The 17894-nt window shown below is 38.2% G+C and overlaps 1 protein-coding gene across 3 annotated transcripts in view; it reads right to left on the bottom strand.

The window, feature by feature from the left end:
- Positions 1 to 14819, bottom strand: part of DDX50 (DExD-box helicase 50) — a 37236-nt gene extending 22417 nt beyond the window's left edge. The window contains exons 1-8 of one of the 3 annotated variants that reach the window (XM_013044318.2): positions 14612 to 14819; positions 11533 to 11586; positions 10858 to 11154; positions 8015 to 8090; positions 7468 to 7646; positions 5907 to 6024; positions 5607 to 5792; positions 4975 to 5120 (exon numbers count right to left, since the gene is read on the bottom strand). In XM_013044318.2, the coding sequence (XP_012899772.1) occupies positions 4975 to 5120; positions 5607 to 5792; positions 5907 to 6024; positions 7468 to 7646; positions 8015 to 8090; positions 10858 to 11154; positions 11533 to 11586; positions 14612 to 14701 (1146 nt within the window). In that variant the 5' untranslated portion in view covers positions 14702 to 14819. The remainder of the gene's footprint in view (positions 1 to 4974; positions 5121 to 5606; positions 5793 to 5906; positions 6025 to 7467; positions 7647 to 8014; positions 8091 to 10857; positions 11155 to 11532; positions 11587 to 14611) is intronic. The other 2 variants (XM_013044317.2, XM_004769551.3) reach the window with 2 other exon arrangements.
- Between the last annotated feature and the right edge of the window lie 3075 nt (positions 14820 to 17894).

Raw genomic sequence — 17894 nt, 5'->3', positions numbered from 1 at the left:
CTAAATTCTATCCCCAAAACTAATAATACAGTATATGTTAATTAAATTTATTTTAAATAAAAAATTTTTAAAATAATAATAAATAAAACTTAATAATGTAGGGGGAAAACTGGTGTATATCCTAAATCTGTGCATTTTAACATATATCTCAAAAAATTGTTGTTTGTTTTTTTTTTTTAAAGATTTTATTTATTTATTTGACAGAGAGAAATCACAAGTAGATGGAGAGGCAGGCAGAGAGAGAGAGGGAGGAGGAAGCAGGCTCCCCGCTGAGCAGAGAGCCCGATGCGGGACTTGATCCCAGGACCCTGAGATCATGACCCGAGCCGAAGGCAGCGGCCCAACCCACTGAGCCACCCAGGCGCCCTCAAAAAATTGTTTTTAAAATGTAATACATATTAATTACAGAGCACCTGGAAAACAGAAAAGAACAAAGAACACAAAGAATCATTTGTACCGCCTATGACAGTGTTTTGCTTCTTCCCATTCTCAAAAGAAACCAAGAATCTAAATCTGCAAGCCTTACAATCTAATCATCAATTCACAGGAAAATGAAGGTGGAGAAACACATTAAAGAACACCTTAGGACTACAAATCAGCAAAATTGAGACTGTGGGAAATTCATCATTTGAAAAATAATCATTTCCTTTTAACCAAATAATTAGAAGAAAAAAGAGACAGAGGAAAATGTACATATAAAAGATTTAAGAGGGGCGCCTGCGTGGCTCAGTGGGTTGAGGCCTCTGCCTTCAGTTCAGGTCATGGTCTCAGGGTCCTGGGAGCAAGCCCCACATTAGGGAAGCCTGCTTCCTCCTCTCTCTCTGCCTGCCTCTCTACCTACTTGTGACCTCTGTCTCTGTCAAATAAATAAAATCTTTAAAAAAAAAAAAAAAAAAAGAGGGGCGCCTGGGTGGCTCAGTGGGTTAAAGCCTCTGCCTTCAGCTCAGGTCATGATCCCAAGGTCCTAGGATAGAGCCCCATGTCAGGCTCTCCACTCCGCAGGGAGCCTGCTTTCTCCTCACTCTCTCTGCCTGCCTCTCTGCCTACTTGTGATCTCTGTCAAATAAATAAAAATAAATAAATAAATAAATCTTTAAAAAATAAAAAAATTAAATAAAAAGATTTTAAGAGAAACATAAACCAGTGGCAATTTATTTTTTTTAAGCAGGCACAGCTTGAAGTCATAACCCTGAGATCAAGACCTCAGTTGAAATCAAGAGTTGGTCACTTGTGGGGCGCCTGGGTAGCTCAGTGGGTTAGGCCTCTGCCTGCCACTCAGGTCATGATCTCAGGGTCCTGGGATTGAGCCCTGCATTGGGTTTTCTGCTCAGCAGGGATTCCCCCTCTCTCCCTGCCTGCTGCTCTGCCTACTGTCAAATAAAAAAATAAAATCTTTAAAGAGAAAAAAAAGAGTTGGTCACTTAAACCAACTGAGCCACCCAAGCACCCCAGACCAGTGGCAATTTAAAGATCTTATTTGGATCCAGATTGAAACTACTAAAAAAACAAACAAACCACTAGGGTAATGTGGATACTAGGTATTTCATAATACTAAAGAACCACTGGGTTTTTTCCTACTGTGATAACTGTGGTTTTTGCTTTGGTTTTTTTTTTTTTTTTTTTTTTTTTACAAATTACTGTTTTTTTAAAGATTATTTATTTATTTATTTGATGGACAGAGATCACAAGTAGGCAGAGAGGCAGGCAGAGACAGAGAGGGAAGCAGGCTCCCTGATGAGCAGAGAGCCTGATGCGGAGCTCAATCCCAGGACCTTGGAATCACAACCTGAGCCGAAGGCAGAGGCCTTAACCCCCTGAGCTACCCAGGAGCCCCTTTGCTTTGTTTTTTAAAGAATACTTATCCTTTATTTAATTTTTAAAAATTTTATTTATTTACTTGAGAGAGCGAAAGTGAAAGAGATCGCAGAGGGGAAGGGAGAAGCAGATTCACAGCTGAGTAGGGAGCCCCATGTGGGCTCAATCCCAGGACACTGGGATCATGACCCAAGCCGAAGGCAGAGGCTTAAGTGAGCCACACAGTTGCCCCAAGAAAATACTTATCCTTTAAAAAATATATACAATTACGTGAAAATGAAATGATGACTGGATTGCTTCAAAGGTAGGAATGAAGGTATGGGGGTTTAGAAAAGATCATTAAAGCCTGGTGATGGGTATATCAGGTCCCTTATAATATTCAATTTCTGTGTATGTTTGAAAACATCCTTAATAAATTTTTTTCACTGATATATTCTACCCTTACAAAATTTTCAGCCATTATAAAATACAAAAGAAAGCTTCCTTTGACTATTCCATACTGTTAAAGTCCTCTTTTCCAGGAACTAATTATTATTAGCAGTTTGATGTTATCTTTATACATTTAACATAAATATCTGAAAAATCCATTTAGCATTAATATATTTTTTGGAAAATATGACATAATTCTAGGGGCACCTGGGTGGCTTAGTTGATTAAGCGTCTGAGCTTTGGCTCAGGTCATGATCTCTCTCTCTCTCTCTCCATATATATATATATACACACACACATATATATATTATAATTCTGTATGTATCATTTTGTAATTTAGGTTTTGCCACTCAATTCATTCTCTTTTCTTTTTAAGATTTTATTTATTTGACATAGAGAGAGCGAGCTTAAGCAGGGGGAGTGGTAGAGGGAGAGAGAGAAGTAAGGTCCCCACTGAACAGGGAGCCCAATGCAGGGCTCTATTCCAGGATACCCAGTATCGTAACCTGAGCTAAAGGCAGATGTTTAACTGACTGCACCACCTAGGCACTCCCACATTCATTCTTTTTAACAATTCCATTGTATTTATACATTATACTATTGCTTATTTAGACCATTTTTATTTACATACACGTAACACATACACGCATATCTATTAAATGGAAAGTGACCTATACGGTACCTGTCATAAATGTATATTACTTATATTCCATTCCATTCCATTCCCTTTTCCCTTTTCTTTCTTTTTAAGTAAGTTCTATACCCAACACAGTACTTGTACTCATGACCCTGAGATCAAGTCACACTCTCTGAGCCAGACAGGCACCCCGCCCCCTCCTTAATTTTTTTTTTAAATATACTATTAGTTTGAATTTTCAGAGTGAAAATTATCCACCTTTTCCTTTATGGTATTTTCTTCTGACTTTATGTTTAGAAAAGCTTTCCCTTTCCTGAAATCAAATAACTGTTCATCTGTATCTGCTTTAAATGATTTTATAGCTCACTTTTTAAAAATTTATTTATTTATTTAATTGACACAGAGAGAAAGCGCGTGCGCACGTGAGAGAGGGAACACAAGCAGAGGGAGAATGAAAGGGAGAAGCAGGCTTCCGCTGAGCAGGGAGCCCAAAGCGGTGCTCAATTCCAGGACACAGGATCATGACCTGAGCTGAAGGCAGATGGTTAATGCCTGAGCCATCCAGGCACCGCTATGGCTCACTTTTTAAAATTCTTTTGAGGGGGCACCTGGGTGGTGCAGTTGGTTAAGTGTCCAACTTAGCTTTGGCTCAGGTCACGATGTTAGAGTCCTGGGATCAAGCCCCACCTCAGGCTTGGTGCTCAGCACAGAGTCAGTTTGTGACTCTTTCTTCCTCTGCTCCTTCCCCCCATCCCATGAGTATGCCCTCTTTCTCCCGGTCTCTTAAATCTTTAAAAAAGTTTATTTTCTTACATAAAAAAATAAACTTTTTTAAAGATTCAAACTTTTTAAAAGATTTTATTTATTTATTTTAAAGAGAGAGACAGTGGGAGATAGCATGAAACAGGAAAAGGTCACAGGGAGAAGCAGACTCCCCAGTGGAGCTGGGAGCTCGATATAGGACTTGATCCTGGGACTCTGGGATCATGACCTGAGCCAAAGGCAGTTGCTTAACCAACTGAGCCACCCAGGTGGCCCCAAAATAAATTCTTTTGAGAATTTTTTTGGTATAGGGTATGGGATGGAGATCTAACCTTTTCACCTAAGTTTTTATTTTAACTTTTTAAAAATATTTTATTTATGTATTTGACAGAGATCACAAGCAGGCAGAGAGGCAGGCAGAGCGAGGGGGAAGCAGGTTCCCTGCCGAGCAGAGAGCCCAATGCGGGGCTTGATCCTAGGACCCTGGGAACACGACCTGAGCAAAAGGCAGAGGCTTAACCCACTGAGCCACCCAAGCACCCCTTCATCTAAGTTTTAACACATTAAACCTCCCAGTGCTCTTCTCTTCAAATTGATCTAAACTGCCCCCTTTGTCATTTTCTACACACTTTAAGCTTCTCTCTACAGGAGCGCCTGGGTGGCTCAGTGGGTTAAAGCCTCTGCCTTCGGCTCAGGTCATGATCCCGGAGTCCTGGGATTGAGCCCCACTTCCGGCTCTCTGCTCAGCAGGGAGTCTGCTTCCTCCTCTCTCTCTGCCTGCCTCTCAGCCTACTTGTAATCTCTGCCTGTCAAATAAATAAATAAAATCTTTTAAAAAAAAAAAAAAGATTAAAAAAAAAAAAAGCTTCTCTCTACAGCTGCTTGTATATTACTTGCTCGGACTTGTCTGCTAACATACTTTTCTCCTCCAATTTATTCTATTCTACTCCTCAATCTCAGACCACAGATGAGATACCTGTGTATCTCATTGACTAAAGGCAAAAAAAGAAAAGACTTGGGGATTCCTGGGTATCTCAGTCAGTTAAGCGTCTTGTCTTCAGCTCAGATCATGATCCCAAGAATCCTGGTATCAAGTCCCGCATCAGGCTCCCTAACTGCCACTCTGCCTGCCACTCCCCCTGCTTGTGCACACACTCTCTCTAAGAAATAACTTAATTAATCAATTAATCAATCTGGAAGAATAGAAGGAAAAGGAAAAGAAGAAAAATAGATAGATTTGGTATGAACTGGTACCCAAAACTTAAGTTTAGCTTCAACAAATTTCAAATACCAATAAAAGCTACAATCTATCATGCCAGAAAGCTACTTACTTCCACAGTAGTTGCAGCCTTTTGAGTCATTTTTCCAACAAGGTCAACTTGTTCATATCTGGATTTCATGTATTTTTTTGCAACTTTGTACACCCACTGTGGGCAAGTTGCAGAAAAAAGTAAAGTCTGAGGATTGTCTTCAGAATCTTAAATAAACAAAAAGAAATCAAATGCTTTCTTAATATCCATGATGTAGTCAGCTCTTGAAAATCCCCCTCCACAAATTTCAAAGAAATCATAAAAAATTCAAAATTTGGGTACATTTTGAATATACAAACTTCATTACTATTATTAGAAGAGTCAACTTTCAAAACTGGGGGAAAATATCAAGAAAACTGAGCCCTGAGGAAAGGTGAGAATTTAAGAAGGGACAATGAGCAAAGAAATCAGTACAATGAGTTCATAAATCTAACTACTGCCTACAAAAAAAATACATGAAAGAAAGCATAGGAAGGTAACACAGAGTTAAAGGACGCCATTGTACTTTGTTGTGTGGAAAGAGAGCAGATACCAAGTAACTTAAGTTTTGTTAGAACACTAGGGATGATGTAATAATAATTATGAAATTAAAAATCCGTAACTTTTAAATATAAGAAGCATGGCTAATGTGTTTATTTTTAATTAGGATATACCAGTTTTGTAGGATTCATGGATAATATCTTCGACTTGTTCAGCAAAACCTAAATCTAACATTTGATCCACTTCGTCAAGCACAACATGGCGCAGTTTAGAAAGATCTAACCGGCCGCTCTGCAGATGGTCTTTGATACGACCAGGAGTCCCGACCAAGATGTCAATACCATTTCGAATATGATTAACTGTGAGAGGAGAGAAATTGCAGTAATATGTAAGAATCAAATATGTGTTCTCACATTTCTTCAGATTTAAGTACCAAATAGATCTTTGCACTACTACCACACATATCTACTCACTTTGGCTTTGATAGGATGTCCCACCATAAAAACATGCCACACTGAGTTTCCTAGTGATATCTTTGAAGTCTTTGGCTACTTGGTTTGCCAGTTCCCTTGTAGGAGCCAAAACAAGAACCTAAGCAAGAGGGTTAAAAAATAAAAAGAAACTTCTCTAAAGACATCTAAATTCAAACTGAGGATATTTTTTCTTAAGGTACATTTAAAAACTAGGAATCTCAACATTAAGTCATAGTATTTAAAGACAGAGCACACACACACATAAATTAATTTAAAAAATAAAGACAGCACAAATGATAACAAGAATAGTAACTTATAATACTCTTCAGGTCTCTCTTCAAAACTCACTTTCTCAATGAGGTTCTTAACCCTCTTTTCCTATGCTTCACTCCTCCCTTAACTGTTTCTCCTCAGTCACTTAAGTCATGTAAAATATTTATGTTTTACTTATTTAAATGTTTATTGTCTGTCTCACCCACTAAAATATTTAGCTCCAGGGTAGCAGGGATTTATGTCAATTTAAGTTACTGTATTCCTTATGCTTCAAACAGTGCCTGGCACACAACCAGTGCTTTACATGAATTACATAATTCAATCCTCACAAAAACCCTATGAAGTGGCATTATTATCCTAATTTTACAGATGAAGAACCCAGGTCTTAGAGCTAAGTTAAGAGTTTTGCCCAAGTTCAAACAGCTAGAAACGGTGGAGCTCAAATCTCCAATTATGTCCTTCTAGAATAAAAGCTTTTTAAGGCAGTGTTGGAATCTTGTCCTACTTCTTCTATTACTTGCAATCTTTCCTAATTTCACCTAAGAAACAAAGCTCTCTAAAAAAAAGGTTTTTCCTGTTGGCCAACCTGATCCAAGACCACCATGACTTAATTATATTAATATATGTGAATTTACTTAAATATTGCAATACTATTTAGAAGTCTCAAAGAACAAATAGGTTTTTGTTATATATCTATTCAAATTATGATACTCATTTTTTCCTTCTTCACTTTTATTAACCCTAAAGAGAATACAGGTTCTGAAAACATCAAATTTTAGGCTAAAATTTCACGGTCTTCTCTTTTCTCTACTACAATTAAGGCAGACTTCCAATATCCCAATAACATAGGGACTAGCAAAATCATTTCTATAATCTCTTCTTAAAAAGCCTACCAGTGAAATAGATATTAACTGAATAATTAAATAAATGAATACCTCTTTAGCAAATTCATTGTTTAAAAGCAAAGATCAAGACTGAAAAAAAAGAAGAGAAGGTCACTACATATACTCACTATAAATATACCTAAAATTAGACATGCTGGCTTCATAACATACACTTGTCAAAGACATCTATGAATCCATACACATTACATTCATATGCAATAACTACTTCACTCAACTTTACTTGAGATTTATGTTAAAAGTCAATTAATTATTGTTTTAGGATCTAAATTTTTACTTTATGCCACAGAGCTAACTTTTCTATTTTGGCGGGACTTGAACTTAAGAGCAGTATATTCTTTCCTTCCCTTTCCATTAGCGTAATGTTTAAACCTTTCACTGGTTACCTTTGGTGAGCGGCTTTTTTTAATTGTCTCTTGATTTCTTTGGAGTCTTTCAATCAAGGGGATGGCAAAAGAAAATGTCTTTCCTGTTCCTGTCCGTGCTTGAGCAATTAAATCTTTTCCTTCATAAACAGGACCAAAGGTCTTAACTTGAATAGGAAAAAGATAGGATACCCCTCGACCTGTAAAATGAGATTCCGTTGAAATATATTTAAGACTAGCTTAAGAAAAAAATATTTTTATTTGAAAATGAAAATCTATATTCCTCAATGTCAGCCTAAAAATACACCACCTACTGACATTTACAGTTATTCCTACTGCAAAGAGGAATTTTTAAAAAATCGATCTGACACTTTTGACAAATACATAAAATTATTTAAAGTTAAAAACCAGTTAGAATATCAAAAAGGATGACATAGAAATAACTGCAATTAAAGAACAGCTATTTCTCTTATGCTTTCTAAATTCTCCTTTTGGTCAGAAGAGGCAGATTTTTTATAAAATCTAGTTGTAGATTTTTCAGTTACATATCCATTAAAATTCATAGTACCTTTTAGAAGCTTTATTGTCTCTTCAGAAATAGGGAAATTGGAGAAGGCTCCTTCTTTCTGTTCACGTGTTAGGGTCTGCCAAAATGAAACCAAAGTACTAACTGATATAGTTCATATTCAACTAGGTATTTAGAATCTTATTCACTTATCGTTTTTGGGTTTACTGAATGACCTAACAAAACAACTTTAGTTAGTATTTGCAAAAATTGTATAGATTAAATTACATGATAAATTAGTGGAAAACCCTTTTAATTTCAAAAGTATCCCTTCAACTAACAAGTTTACACAATACATTTTCCCACAATACATTTAATTTTTTTTTTCTTTTTTCATTTTTTTTAGAGAGGAGGAGTGGGAGGGACGGGGCAGAGGATAAGAAAGAATCTTAAGCAGGCTCCATGACCAGCGTGAAGCCCACCCACTGGGCTTAATCTCATAACCCATGAGATCACAACCTGAGTGGAAATCAAGAGTTGGACGCTTAACAAACTGAGCCACCGAGATGCCCCTCCCACAGGACATTTTAAAAATGATTAACTCACAAATAAAACTCCCTTTGGAAATACATCTACTACATAAGCCAAAATATATTTCCATTTGATTCAGACATTACAGAAGAGCTATTTGATCATCTAAGTCATACTCACAGATAGAGACTATTAATTACAAGGTCTAAGAGAAGACTATAAACCACCCCCCCAAAAAAATTACACAATGAGGAAAGTAAATTGTTTCTAAAAATAAGTGTTTAAAAAAAAGTTGTTCTATGGCTCTGAAAAGCATGTTTTAGGTCACGAAAACAAAGAAAGTTCCTGTAAGCTTGAAAATTTCTTTAACACATATACAGGTTAACATGACATAATCATTTAACATCTATTGAAAACTTTATGTACTAATCAATGTGTATATAGAACAAAGACAATATAACTACCTGTTAACTTTATTATTGCTATGTTTAAAGAAAGTAGTTCCAAAACCATACACAATAGCGGTTTCGAACAGAGAACTAGATAAAAGACATAATATCAAACTGAAATTGTAAGCCATTTAAGCAAACTTCAAGGCTATTATCTTTTTAAGATTAAAAGAAAATAATTTTATTACAAAAGTAATACATTTTCATTATAGAAGCCACATATAAACAGAAATAAAACTATAATCCAGTCAGCTAAAGCCACATTTGAAACAAACACTCCTCCAAACCTCAATCTATGCACAAATAAATTTTATCTATCTATTTATCTATTTATTTATTTATTTTTAAGTAGACTCTACATCCAATGTGGGGCTCAAACTCACAATCCTGAGATTAAGTCACATGCTCTATCAACTGAGCCAGTCAGGCACCCCTAAATGTTTTTAAATAAAAATACTGTATATACTGTTTTGTAATTTTTTTTCATTTAATAGGATACATTGAATACCTTTTAATAACTTTTTATTTTTTATTTTTTTGTTCCATGCCCAATGTGGGGGTTGAATTCATGAGCCTGAGACCAAGAATTGCATGCTCTACTGACTGAGCCAGCCAGGCACCCCCTGAATACCTTTTCAACATTCTTCTACAACCTTTAGGATTGATGTCATCTATTGCATAGATATAGCATATTTCCTAAAACCAACTGTCTACTATCAGACATTTAGGATGCATATATTTTTTGCTAGCATCAACAATACTGTAATAAGAGTTTCATACATCCCTGCACAACTCATGAGTATCTTCTTAGGAGGATAAATGCCTAGAAATAGAATTACTGAACCCAACTGCGATCTAAAAAAATAATAAACAACCAAGCCTCTTATAATACAGAGCACTGTACCGGGTAAAATCCCAATAAAGAAAAAGCAACTGTACTTCTGCTACTAGCAAGACAAATTTGTAGGGCCTTATTTAGGTCAGTCAACTTTCTAACATATGTGCTTCCTGACAAATATCAAATTCACAAATAAAAAAATACCATATTTTAAAGCAAAAATTCAACATGCTTTCCCAAAGCTCTGCGAAGATTACACATTAAATTAGGCTCTGATGTATTGGCAACCATCAGATTTTTAAAATATAAAGAACTATTAATTACCAAGAATTATTAATACTATCAGTGTTGTTTTTCAGAGGACCTGAGTTACTAACAATTTATGATACCTAGACAAATCTATGAACTCTGCTAGAGGAAAATCGCAAGAACAAATTGAATAAATTCTGTGCAAGAAAATATCTACTCTAACAGGTATGGGCAAAAGCCATGGGTACAGCAATGCAAATTCTATACGAAGTATATTTTCTACACCTCCCAAAAAATTATTATCCAGAACAGACTTCTTCAGATCATTTTTAGGTTTCATTTCTGTTTAAAAATGTAAACAGCTTTAAGACTGAATTACAATCTAAATAACATTTAGAGTTGGTATTGTTACAGAAGCTGAAAAAACAGAAGGCAAAATACACAAAGTCAAGAGGCTTTATGTATCTTTTTTCAGGAAGTCAGATGTCAATTCATGAGGACTGGTAGGGACTGAAATAACCATAAGAAATCCAAGTAGGTGACCATCAATAAGCAATTTGGAAAAACTATTTAGGAACCCAACTGTATAGGAAAGGTTCATATTTGACCATCCCCCCAACCTCCACTCAAAGAAAAAGGCAACACAATGACAAAAACAAGGGACAAAGGAAAAAGGGCTCATCAGGTTTTAGCTGTATAGACTTTACTGTCCAATTGAGGGCACCAGACACTATGGAATCATTATGAAATCATTATGGAATCAATTCTAATTAGCCTAAAAATCCAATTAGCCTATATTTCAGGGATAATGCCAAATGCATAACAAAAAGTATTCATACCTCCTCTACTTTATTATCGCTTGATTTAGGAGAACTATCTAAGGATGACACTCGCTTTGATTTTTTTTCATATTCATCAATATCTCCATTTGACAGATCTTTCCTTCTTGACTTATGAGATTTAGAAAATTCATCTGAAAGTCTATTATTACATCCTTCTTCAGTGTCTCCATTTAGCTTCTCTTTCAGTTTAGCTTTTTTGGGCTTGGGACCATCCAAGTTATCTGCAACACCATTTTCTCTTGTTTCCGATTTCTCATCTGAGTCATAATGGTGCCTTGACTTCCTTCTATCACTCTGTGGAAAAACAAAGAATCAGTGACAAGAGGGTCACAAGCTCTCCTCTTAAGGCTCTAGAGAACTGAGAGCATGATTCCCCAACCAGCAAAGTTCAATCTACCATCACCTTGAAAAGTTACCTGGTGGAAATCCAGACTGGTTGCTAACGCCCAGCCTAAGCCTCACCTCTTGCTTTCATTCTCATCCCATTTCTTGCATTCTCAAGACTTGGCCTCTAGCCCCTCTCAGATCCCATTATGTGATTTAAGGGAAATCAAAATAGCTCCTTTCAGAAAAAGATGAGAACCTGAGATTTATAATTATAAATTAAAAAGCAAGCAAACAAAAACTTCTAATATCTCCAAGAAAAAAAAGTTAATATTATTGAGTACCTACCCAGCATTGTGTAATGTGCTTTCGGCTTATCTTGTTTAAATCTTCATAACAACCCTATAAGGGAAGTACAGGTCCATAATCCCTTATCCGAAATTCCGATATCCATAAAGCTCTGAAAACCGAAAGTTTTTTGGTAACTTATTTGGAGACAAAACCTCAACTAACCTGAACTCGTTTGGTGGAAAAATTCGACTTAAACTGATGTGAGGCTATTTATAACCTTTATTTATTCCACTTAGTAAGCATATTCATATTTGATATTAAGGTGTTTGATTATAAGCCGGGGGCCCCAAACCCTACCCGGGTGTTACTCTTCTAAAAATTCCCAGAACTCTGAATTAGCCCCAAGGATTTTGGATAAGGGATAGCGAACCTGTATTACCTTTGCCATTTTACTGATGAGGAAATAGAAGTTCTTAGAGTTAAGTAACTTGCCAAAGACTCACATGCAGGATTTCCTTCCAGTGAAAGTGCTAGTAATCAAGCTCTGTCTGATTTGAAAGACAATGCTCTTTTCACATCAGGCTTCCTCTTCGAATTTTGATAATTAACAAGTTAAAGAATAAACAAACAAAACTATGTAATTCACGTAAAGCTCCAACTGTTACACTTCCACGAAAAGGCAAATATATTAGTAATCCTTGAAACTTTTTAAAAGTTTTTTTAATTAATAGAACTTTAGAAAAAGAAAAAAAGACAACTCTGCAACTTTAGTTTTAAATGCCAAACTGGTGACCAATGTTTTAATATTTGCAAACAGCAAGAAATTATTTGGCCATTTAACACTTCAAAATTACTTGGTCAAAAGTTCAAAATAAATTACAAAGTAGTTATTAGTGGTAGCAACAAAACCACCACCATCAAAATTTTCACCATAATTTACATAAATTTTACAGAATACTTTCACATACAATTTTCTCATCCATAAAATGGAGGAGATGCTGTGAAAACAGAATAACATATATGAAAATGCTTTGTAAACAGCAGAGTTTTACATTAACACATAAATTATACAGTTACATGTTCAACATTTGATCTTTCATTAACTGAACTAGCCCACATCTCCCCAAACCAGGAAGTTCTATAGAAAAACAAGGTTATTTACAGAGCCAGCCTTGGGGTTAGAATTACTTTGGGGACCCATACTTCAGTAAGATGAAACACAGTAAAGTGAGATCTCAAGTCCAAGTCCACCAATATCCCAAGGTGATGAAATACATCATTCCACATCAGATCCATCGTGGGTGCCGACACTGTCCACTTCCTCAGCTTCCATGACACTCTATATACCTTCCTTATCCTCTTACACCTACCCTCTCCAATAGTTCCCCTCCCTCCTCCTTCTGTGGATGCTCCTAAGCCTCTGTTCTTTGTGTATACTTTCATACCATTTTCATGGCTTCAACAAACAGTTCCATGCTTCTTTCCTCATGTGCACTCTGGTTTTGAGAATCTAAGGCCCAGCTCCATAGCTCTACATATCCAAAACCAAAGTTATCTTCAACTCAATGCCAGATCATTATCCGAATGCTGTTTCGGAGCTGGTACTCCAATCTGCTTCCCAATCTTTAGTTATCTTTCATAGTTGGAGGAAAACCAACAAGTACTTCTGGAATATCTACAACGTGAAAGCCACCAACTTACAAGAATGTATTAATATGTAAGGATGGACAAATACATGGCCATTTCCCTCAAGAATCTTTGGAAACATTTTAGGGAAGACACACAAGGGAAAAGTGAGCTAACTTTACAAAGAAGCACGTAACCGATGCCAATCAAATGGTAAAGCTAGCAATGGAACAAGACTTCAAAGGGGAATGAGATTACTGGATGTATATACCCGAGTGTTTCGAATAGACACATAAACTAAACCTTCATAGATAGGATTTGAATGCAGAAGAAGATATAGGTATTTCAGGAGCCAAAATTATGACTGCTTGGTGATTCCACTTACATAAGGTATTTAGAGAGGTCAAATTCATAGTCACAAAGTAGAACTGTGATTTCCAGGGACTGAGGAGAAGCAGCAATGGGAAGCTGGTGTTTAATGGGAACAGAGTTTCAGTTTGGAGGGTGAAAAAGTTCCAGAGATGAATGGTGGTGATAGCTGAACAGTGTGAATGTACTTAATGCTACAAAACTTGCACTTTAAGAGAGTTAGAATAGTAAATTTTATGTTATGTATATTTCACCACAAAAAAATTAATAATAATAATAATAATAATAATAATAACTGGTTGGCTGGAATGCCAAAGTTTACCTTGATGATAAGGTAGGAGAAAGTAGGTTCTGCTCTCTAGAACTATACAGAATATTTTCATTTTTTTGGTCAAATGTCAGCCTTCAAATACAGCTTCCTCACCCACCTAAGCTCTGTTTTCTTCTCTCTAGGTCTCTTTGAGGGTGGGGATGGGAATTCCCTGCAACCCCTCTACCGGGTCCTTGAGGACAGGGACTTATTTGAACTCCTTGGTGCCAGCAAAGAGTGTGGCTCAAATTAAGCTCATTAAATACCTGCGGACTGAATTAGAATCTAACAGTAAAGCCAACTTGTGAAACAACCCACACGAACTCCATCACAGCCAAATCCTAGGAACGCTGGCTGTGACACCTTTTTCCTCAAGCCTCTAAACACTAGCTATCGAGGTTTGTAAACCTAAGATCTATTTCCTCACAGGTCAGGATGACGGAGAAGTAACACATATTCAAGGCAACCATCTTTCTTAATCGTCTTCTAAGACCGCCAATAAGAACCAAACAGGCCTCGCTGCTTAAGGAAAAAGAGTAAAGAAAGCACAAATTCCGCGGAGATGGGCTCTTGAGTCGGCTCATCTCGTAGGCTCCTACGGGAAGGGCGGAGGGAGCACGGGAGGCCGGGCCAAAGCCTAGTGCAGCCCTACTCCAGGTTACGGTGGAGATGGGAACGAGCCCGGAGCGACCTAAAAGGGACAAGAACTGCGCGAGGGGAGGCCCTGAGATGCTCCGACCGGGTTGTGACAGGCCATCCGATCGGAGACAGGTCCCCTCCCCGCCCAAGCCGGCGCAGCCCAAAAAGAGGCGCGGCCCATCCTCAGCGCACCTTTTGCCTCTCCTTCCTCTGGCTTTCGGTCTCCTCCAAGGGTGCCTCCAGCTCCATAATGTCCCCCCAGAGGAGTTTCCCAGGCATCATTCGCTGCCGCCGCCACCTCCCTCTGGGCTCGGTGGCCACAACCACCTACGGGCGGCAGCAGCGTGAAAGGAAGCGGGGGCTGGGCGGCCGCCCGGCCAAGGCCTACGTCACTTCCGGGACACGCACCGCCCGGCGGGGAAAAATAATCCCGGATATTCACGATTTAAACTCTTCCTTAGCGTTGCAACCTCCCACCCAATGAGCATGAGCGATCTCGACTGGCCCCACCCTTGTTCTTAAAGTGATTGGCTGCTAGGACAAAAATCCTGGCCAGTCTCCATAAAGGACGCGCGAACTTATTAGCATAAAGTGATTCACCTCCCCCCTTTTTTCCCCCTCCCCCACGCCGAACGCTTATACTGGGTGCCGTGGAGACACTTTGGGGCTTCCCAACATGCACTGCTGGAGCTCGGAAGGCCCTCAATAGAGGCGGAGAGGGGCTCGTGCGCGGCGGGCTGGCGCGTGGACGGGACCAGGCGAGGCGGGTGGGACCGCCACGCGCCGCCTCGCCATTCGCCGCCGGAAGCTGCAGGCCTCGGCCCGCCCATTGCGGGGTGGGCGTTAACGTCTAACGGTTTAGCGCGAGGGCGGCGGCCGGGCGCTGGTGGGAAGGGGCTTCGCGGGGTCTCCAATGGGTAGGTGGCCTTGAAGGGAAGGATGGGACTGGACAATACTTCAGGTCTTAGCTTTTAGTCGTGAAGTTAGTCCTTGGTTCATTTTAGGTCCTTTGTACACCCCCTCCCCAACGGAGGGGAAACTAAGCCCCTAGGAAAGGATTTACTTGTCTGAAGACACACATTTCAGTTAGAGGCACAGTCGGGACCAGAGACCTCCTCCTCTGAATCCAAACTGGGTGCTCTCTCTACCACACCAAGCTGAAAGCTTTGTTTTCCCAAAAGCGTTTTGGTGCAGATGATCCCATGAAACTTAGGATGAGTCCTTAAATCCTGGAGAAATGTAGCGAGAAAAGCCAAAATGTCTTCGACAGATTAGGTGTTTGCAGTGAATTAAAGGATTTTATTTTATTGATGCGGATTAACTGCTCCTAAATTACAACCTTATACAAAACTGGAAATCTTTTTGACAATGCAAAAGGGTGATTCCTTAGTCTACACTTTTGTTACATCACTGGTCCCGGCTGGTTGGCTTTCTTTTCAGAGCCATTGCTTTGATCTCTTCATGCTATCTTCAACCCAGCTACTCCTGAGGGGAGAACAAGAACCTAATTCAGATGTAGGGGCACTTGACAATTTCTAAGACACCAGTCTTGTAACCTGAGCATCAAACTTGTGTCTTAGCAAAATTACGAACTGCTATTGTCACGGAGTTTGGGGATTTGTCCTAAATAGCTGAAACCACAAATGATCGCTACAAGACTTCTGCACTATTATGGATTGGCCCGAAGTCAAAAGGGCTATAGATTTTCTAAAAGTTACCTTCTGGATTCAATACTGTGAACAAAGGGGGTGTTAGCTAATGATAGTGGGAAAAATTAACTCTAGAGTATGAGAATCCCTATGCATCTCTCAATCTGTGCTTTTCTAAATCCCTTTCTTCCATTCCCTTACACCCACCCCAGTTCTACCATTGTAAAGTCTTTGTAGCCCTTCAAGAGAGTATGATGTACATAGGAAAAAGGAGTGGATGTGGCAAAGAATGTCACACTTGTGAAACTGGGATAATAGGAACAGATTTTAGTATGTTGTGGTTGAAAATCAAATACAGATGAAGTAAAGTTTTTAGCCCCTTTAAAACATTGGTATTCATTTGGAGGTCAAACAGCAGGTGTGTAAATAGAAGGAACTAGACTGTTTAATTCTCCCTATGCAAATACTAACGAGTATATTAAATGTTTTTCAGAATGATCTGTGATTTAGTACACTCTACAATCCCTGCCTTTCTAAGCCTCAAACTCATTGAATCAAACGTCTGTCTGCTGTCTTAAATCAAGCCATAAGTTACTTCAAGCTATGGCTTAGTGGAAAAAAATTTGAGTACTACCAAATTTGGGTAACTCCCTGTTCTCCATGGGTATCAACTAGAAAACTTGGGAATGGTAATGAAGGAATGTAGAACTTTTCTTCCTATTTGTTCCCTCTATAACACTCAAAGAGATTTGTATCTGATAATATCTATGGAAAGAACATGAAGGAGTAGTATAATTTCAATGTACCAAAAATACAAAATATAATCTTATTAGAATCTTAATTCCCCCAAAATATCTTACCAGAGGCACTGATACAATTTATTTCTTAAAATTTAAGAATTGGGGTGCCTTATCTATTGCTCTGTTCCAAGATTCTATAAAGATTTCTCTTGCCTTTGGCTTTATCTCCTTAAACTCTATGACCTTAAAATATAAAAATAAGAGGACTACACACTTGCCTCTCTCTGGTCATTCTCAAACCTACAGATAGGTTCTCAAACCTATCTCAAAAGCTAGATATTTTGTTCTATAGAAAAGCAGACTTTTTTAAAAAAGTCATTTTGCATCTGCATGTCAATCTTATGTGACAGAAAGAATCAAACTATTGTTTTAAAATGTCATGGCATGGAAATAGTTTAAGGAGCAATTATAAATTGCTTAAAAGGTACTGGAGGATAGAATGAGTGTTTAGAGTACTAAGAAGTTGGGGCCCCTCGTGGCTCAGTCCTTAAGTGTCTGCCTTCTGCTCAGGTCATAATCCCAAATCCTGGGATTGAGCCCCGCAGCCTGCTTCTCCCTCTCCCACTCTCTCGTTCCCTCTCTCGTTCTGTCTGTCAAATAAATAAAATCTTAAAAAAGAAATAAGAGTACTAAGAAGTAAGGAGAAAATGAAAGAGGCAACAGGAGGGATATTTTGTTAGCCACGTGATCATGGCCAACTCAACTCTAAAACCTGGTCTTTTTTGTCAATAATGTGGGGACAAACATGCCTTCCTTGCTCTGATAGTACAGGGAAATTGGGAGGAGCAGCTAATATTATAGTACTGCAAAGATGATATACAGAACAGTTTACATTTCTATCTTTAGCTCAAGGATTTGACAAGTTTTGAAAGCCTTGGAGAAGACACAGCTTTGAACACATTTAGCAAATGTATATTTATGTATATGTGTAGCTCCTAATTCAAACTTATAAAAACTTTTTTTTAAGATTTTATTTTTAAATAATCTCTCTACCCAACGTGGAATTTGAACTCACACCACCAAGAT

The sequence above is a fragment of the Mustela putorius genome, unplaced genomic scaffold (assembly GCF_011764305.1).
Source record: "Mustela putorius furo isolate JIRA1106 unplaced genomic scaffold, ASM1176430v1.1 tig00000698_pilon_pilon_pilon, whole genome shotgun sequence".
Classification (NCBI taxonomy): Eukaryota; Metazoa; Chordata; class Mammalia; order Carnivora; family Mustelidae; genus Mustela; species Mustela putorius.
This window is presented reverse-complemented; position numbering and strand designations above follow the sequence as displayed.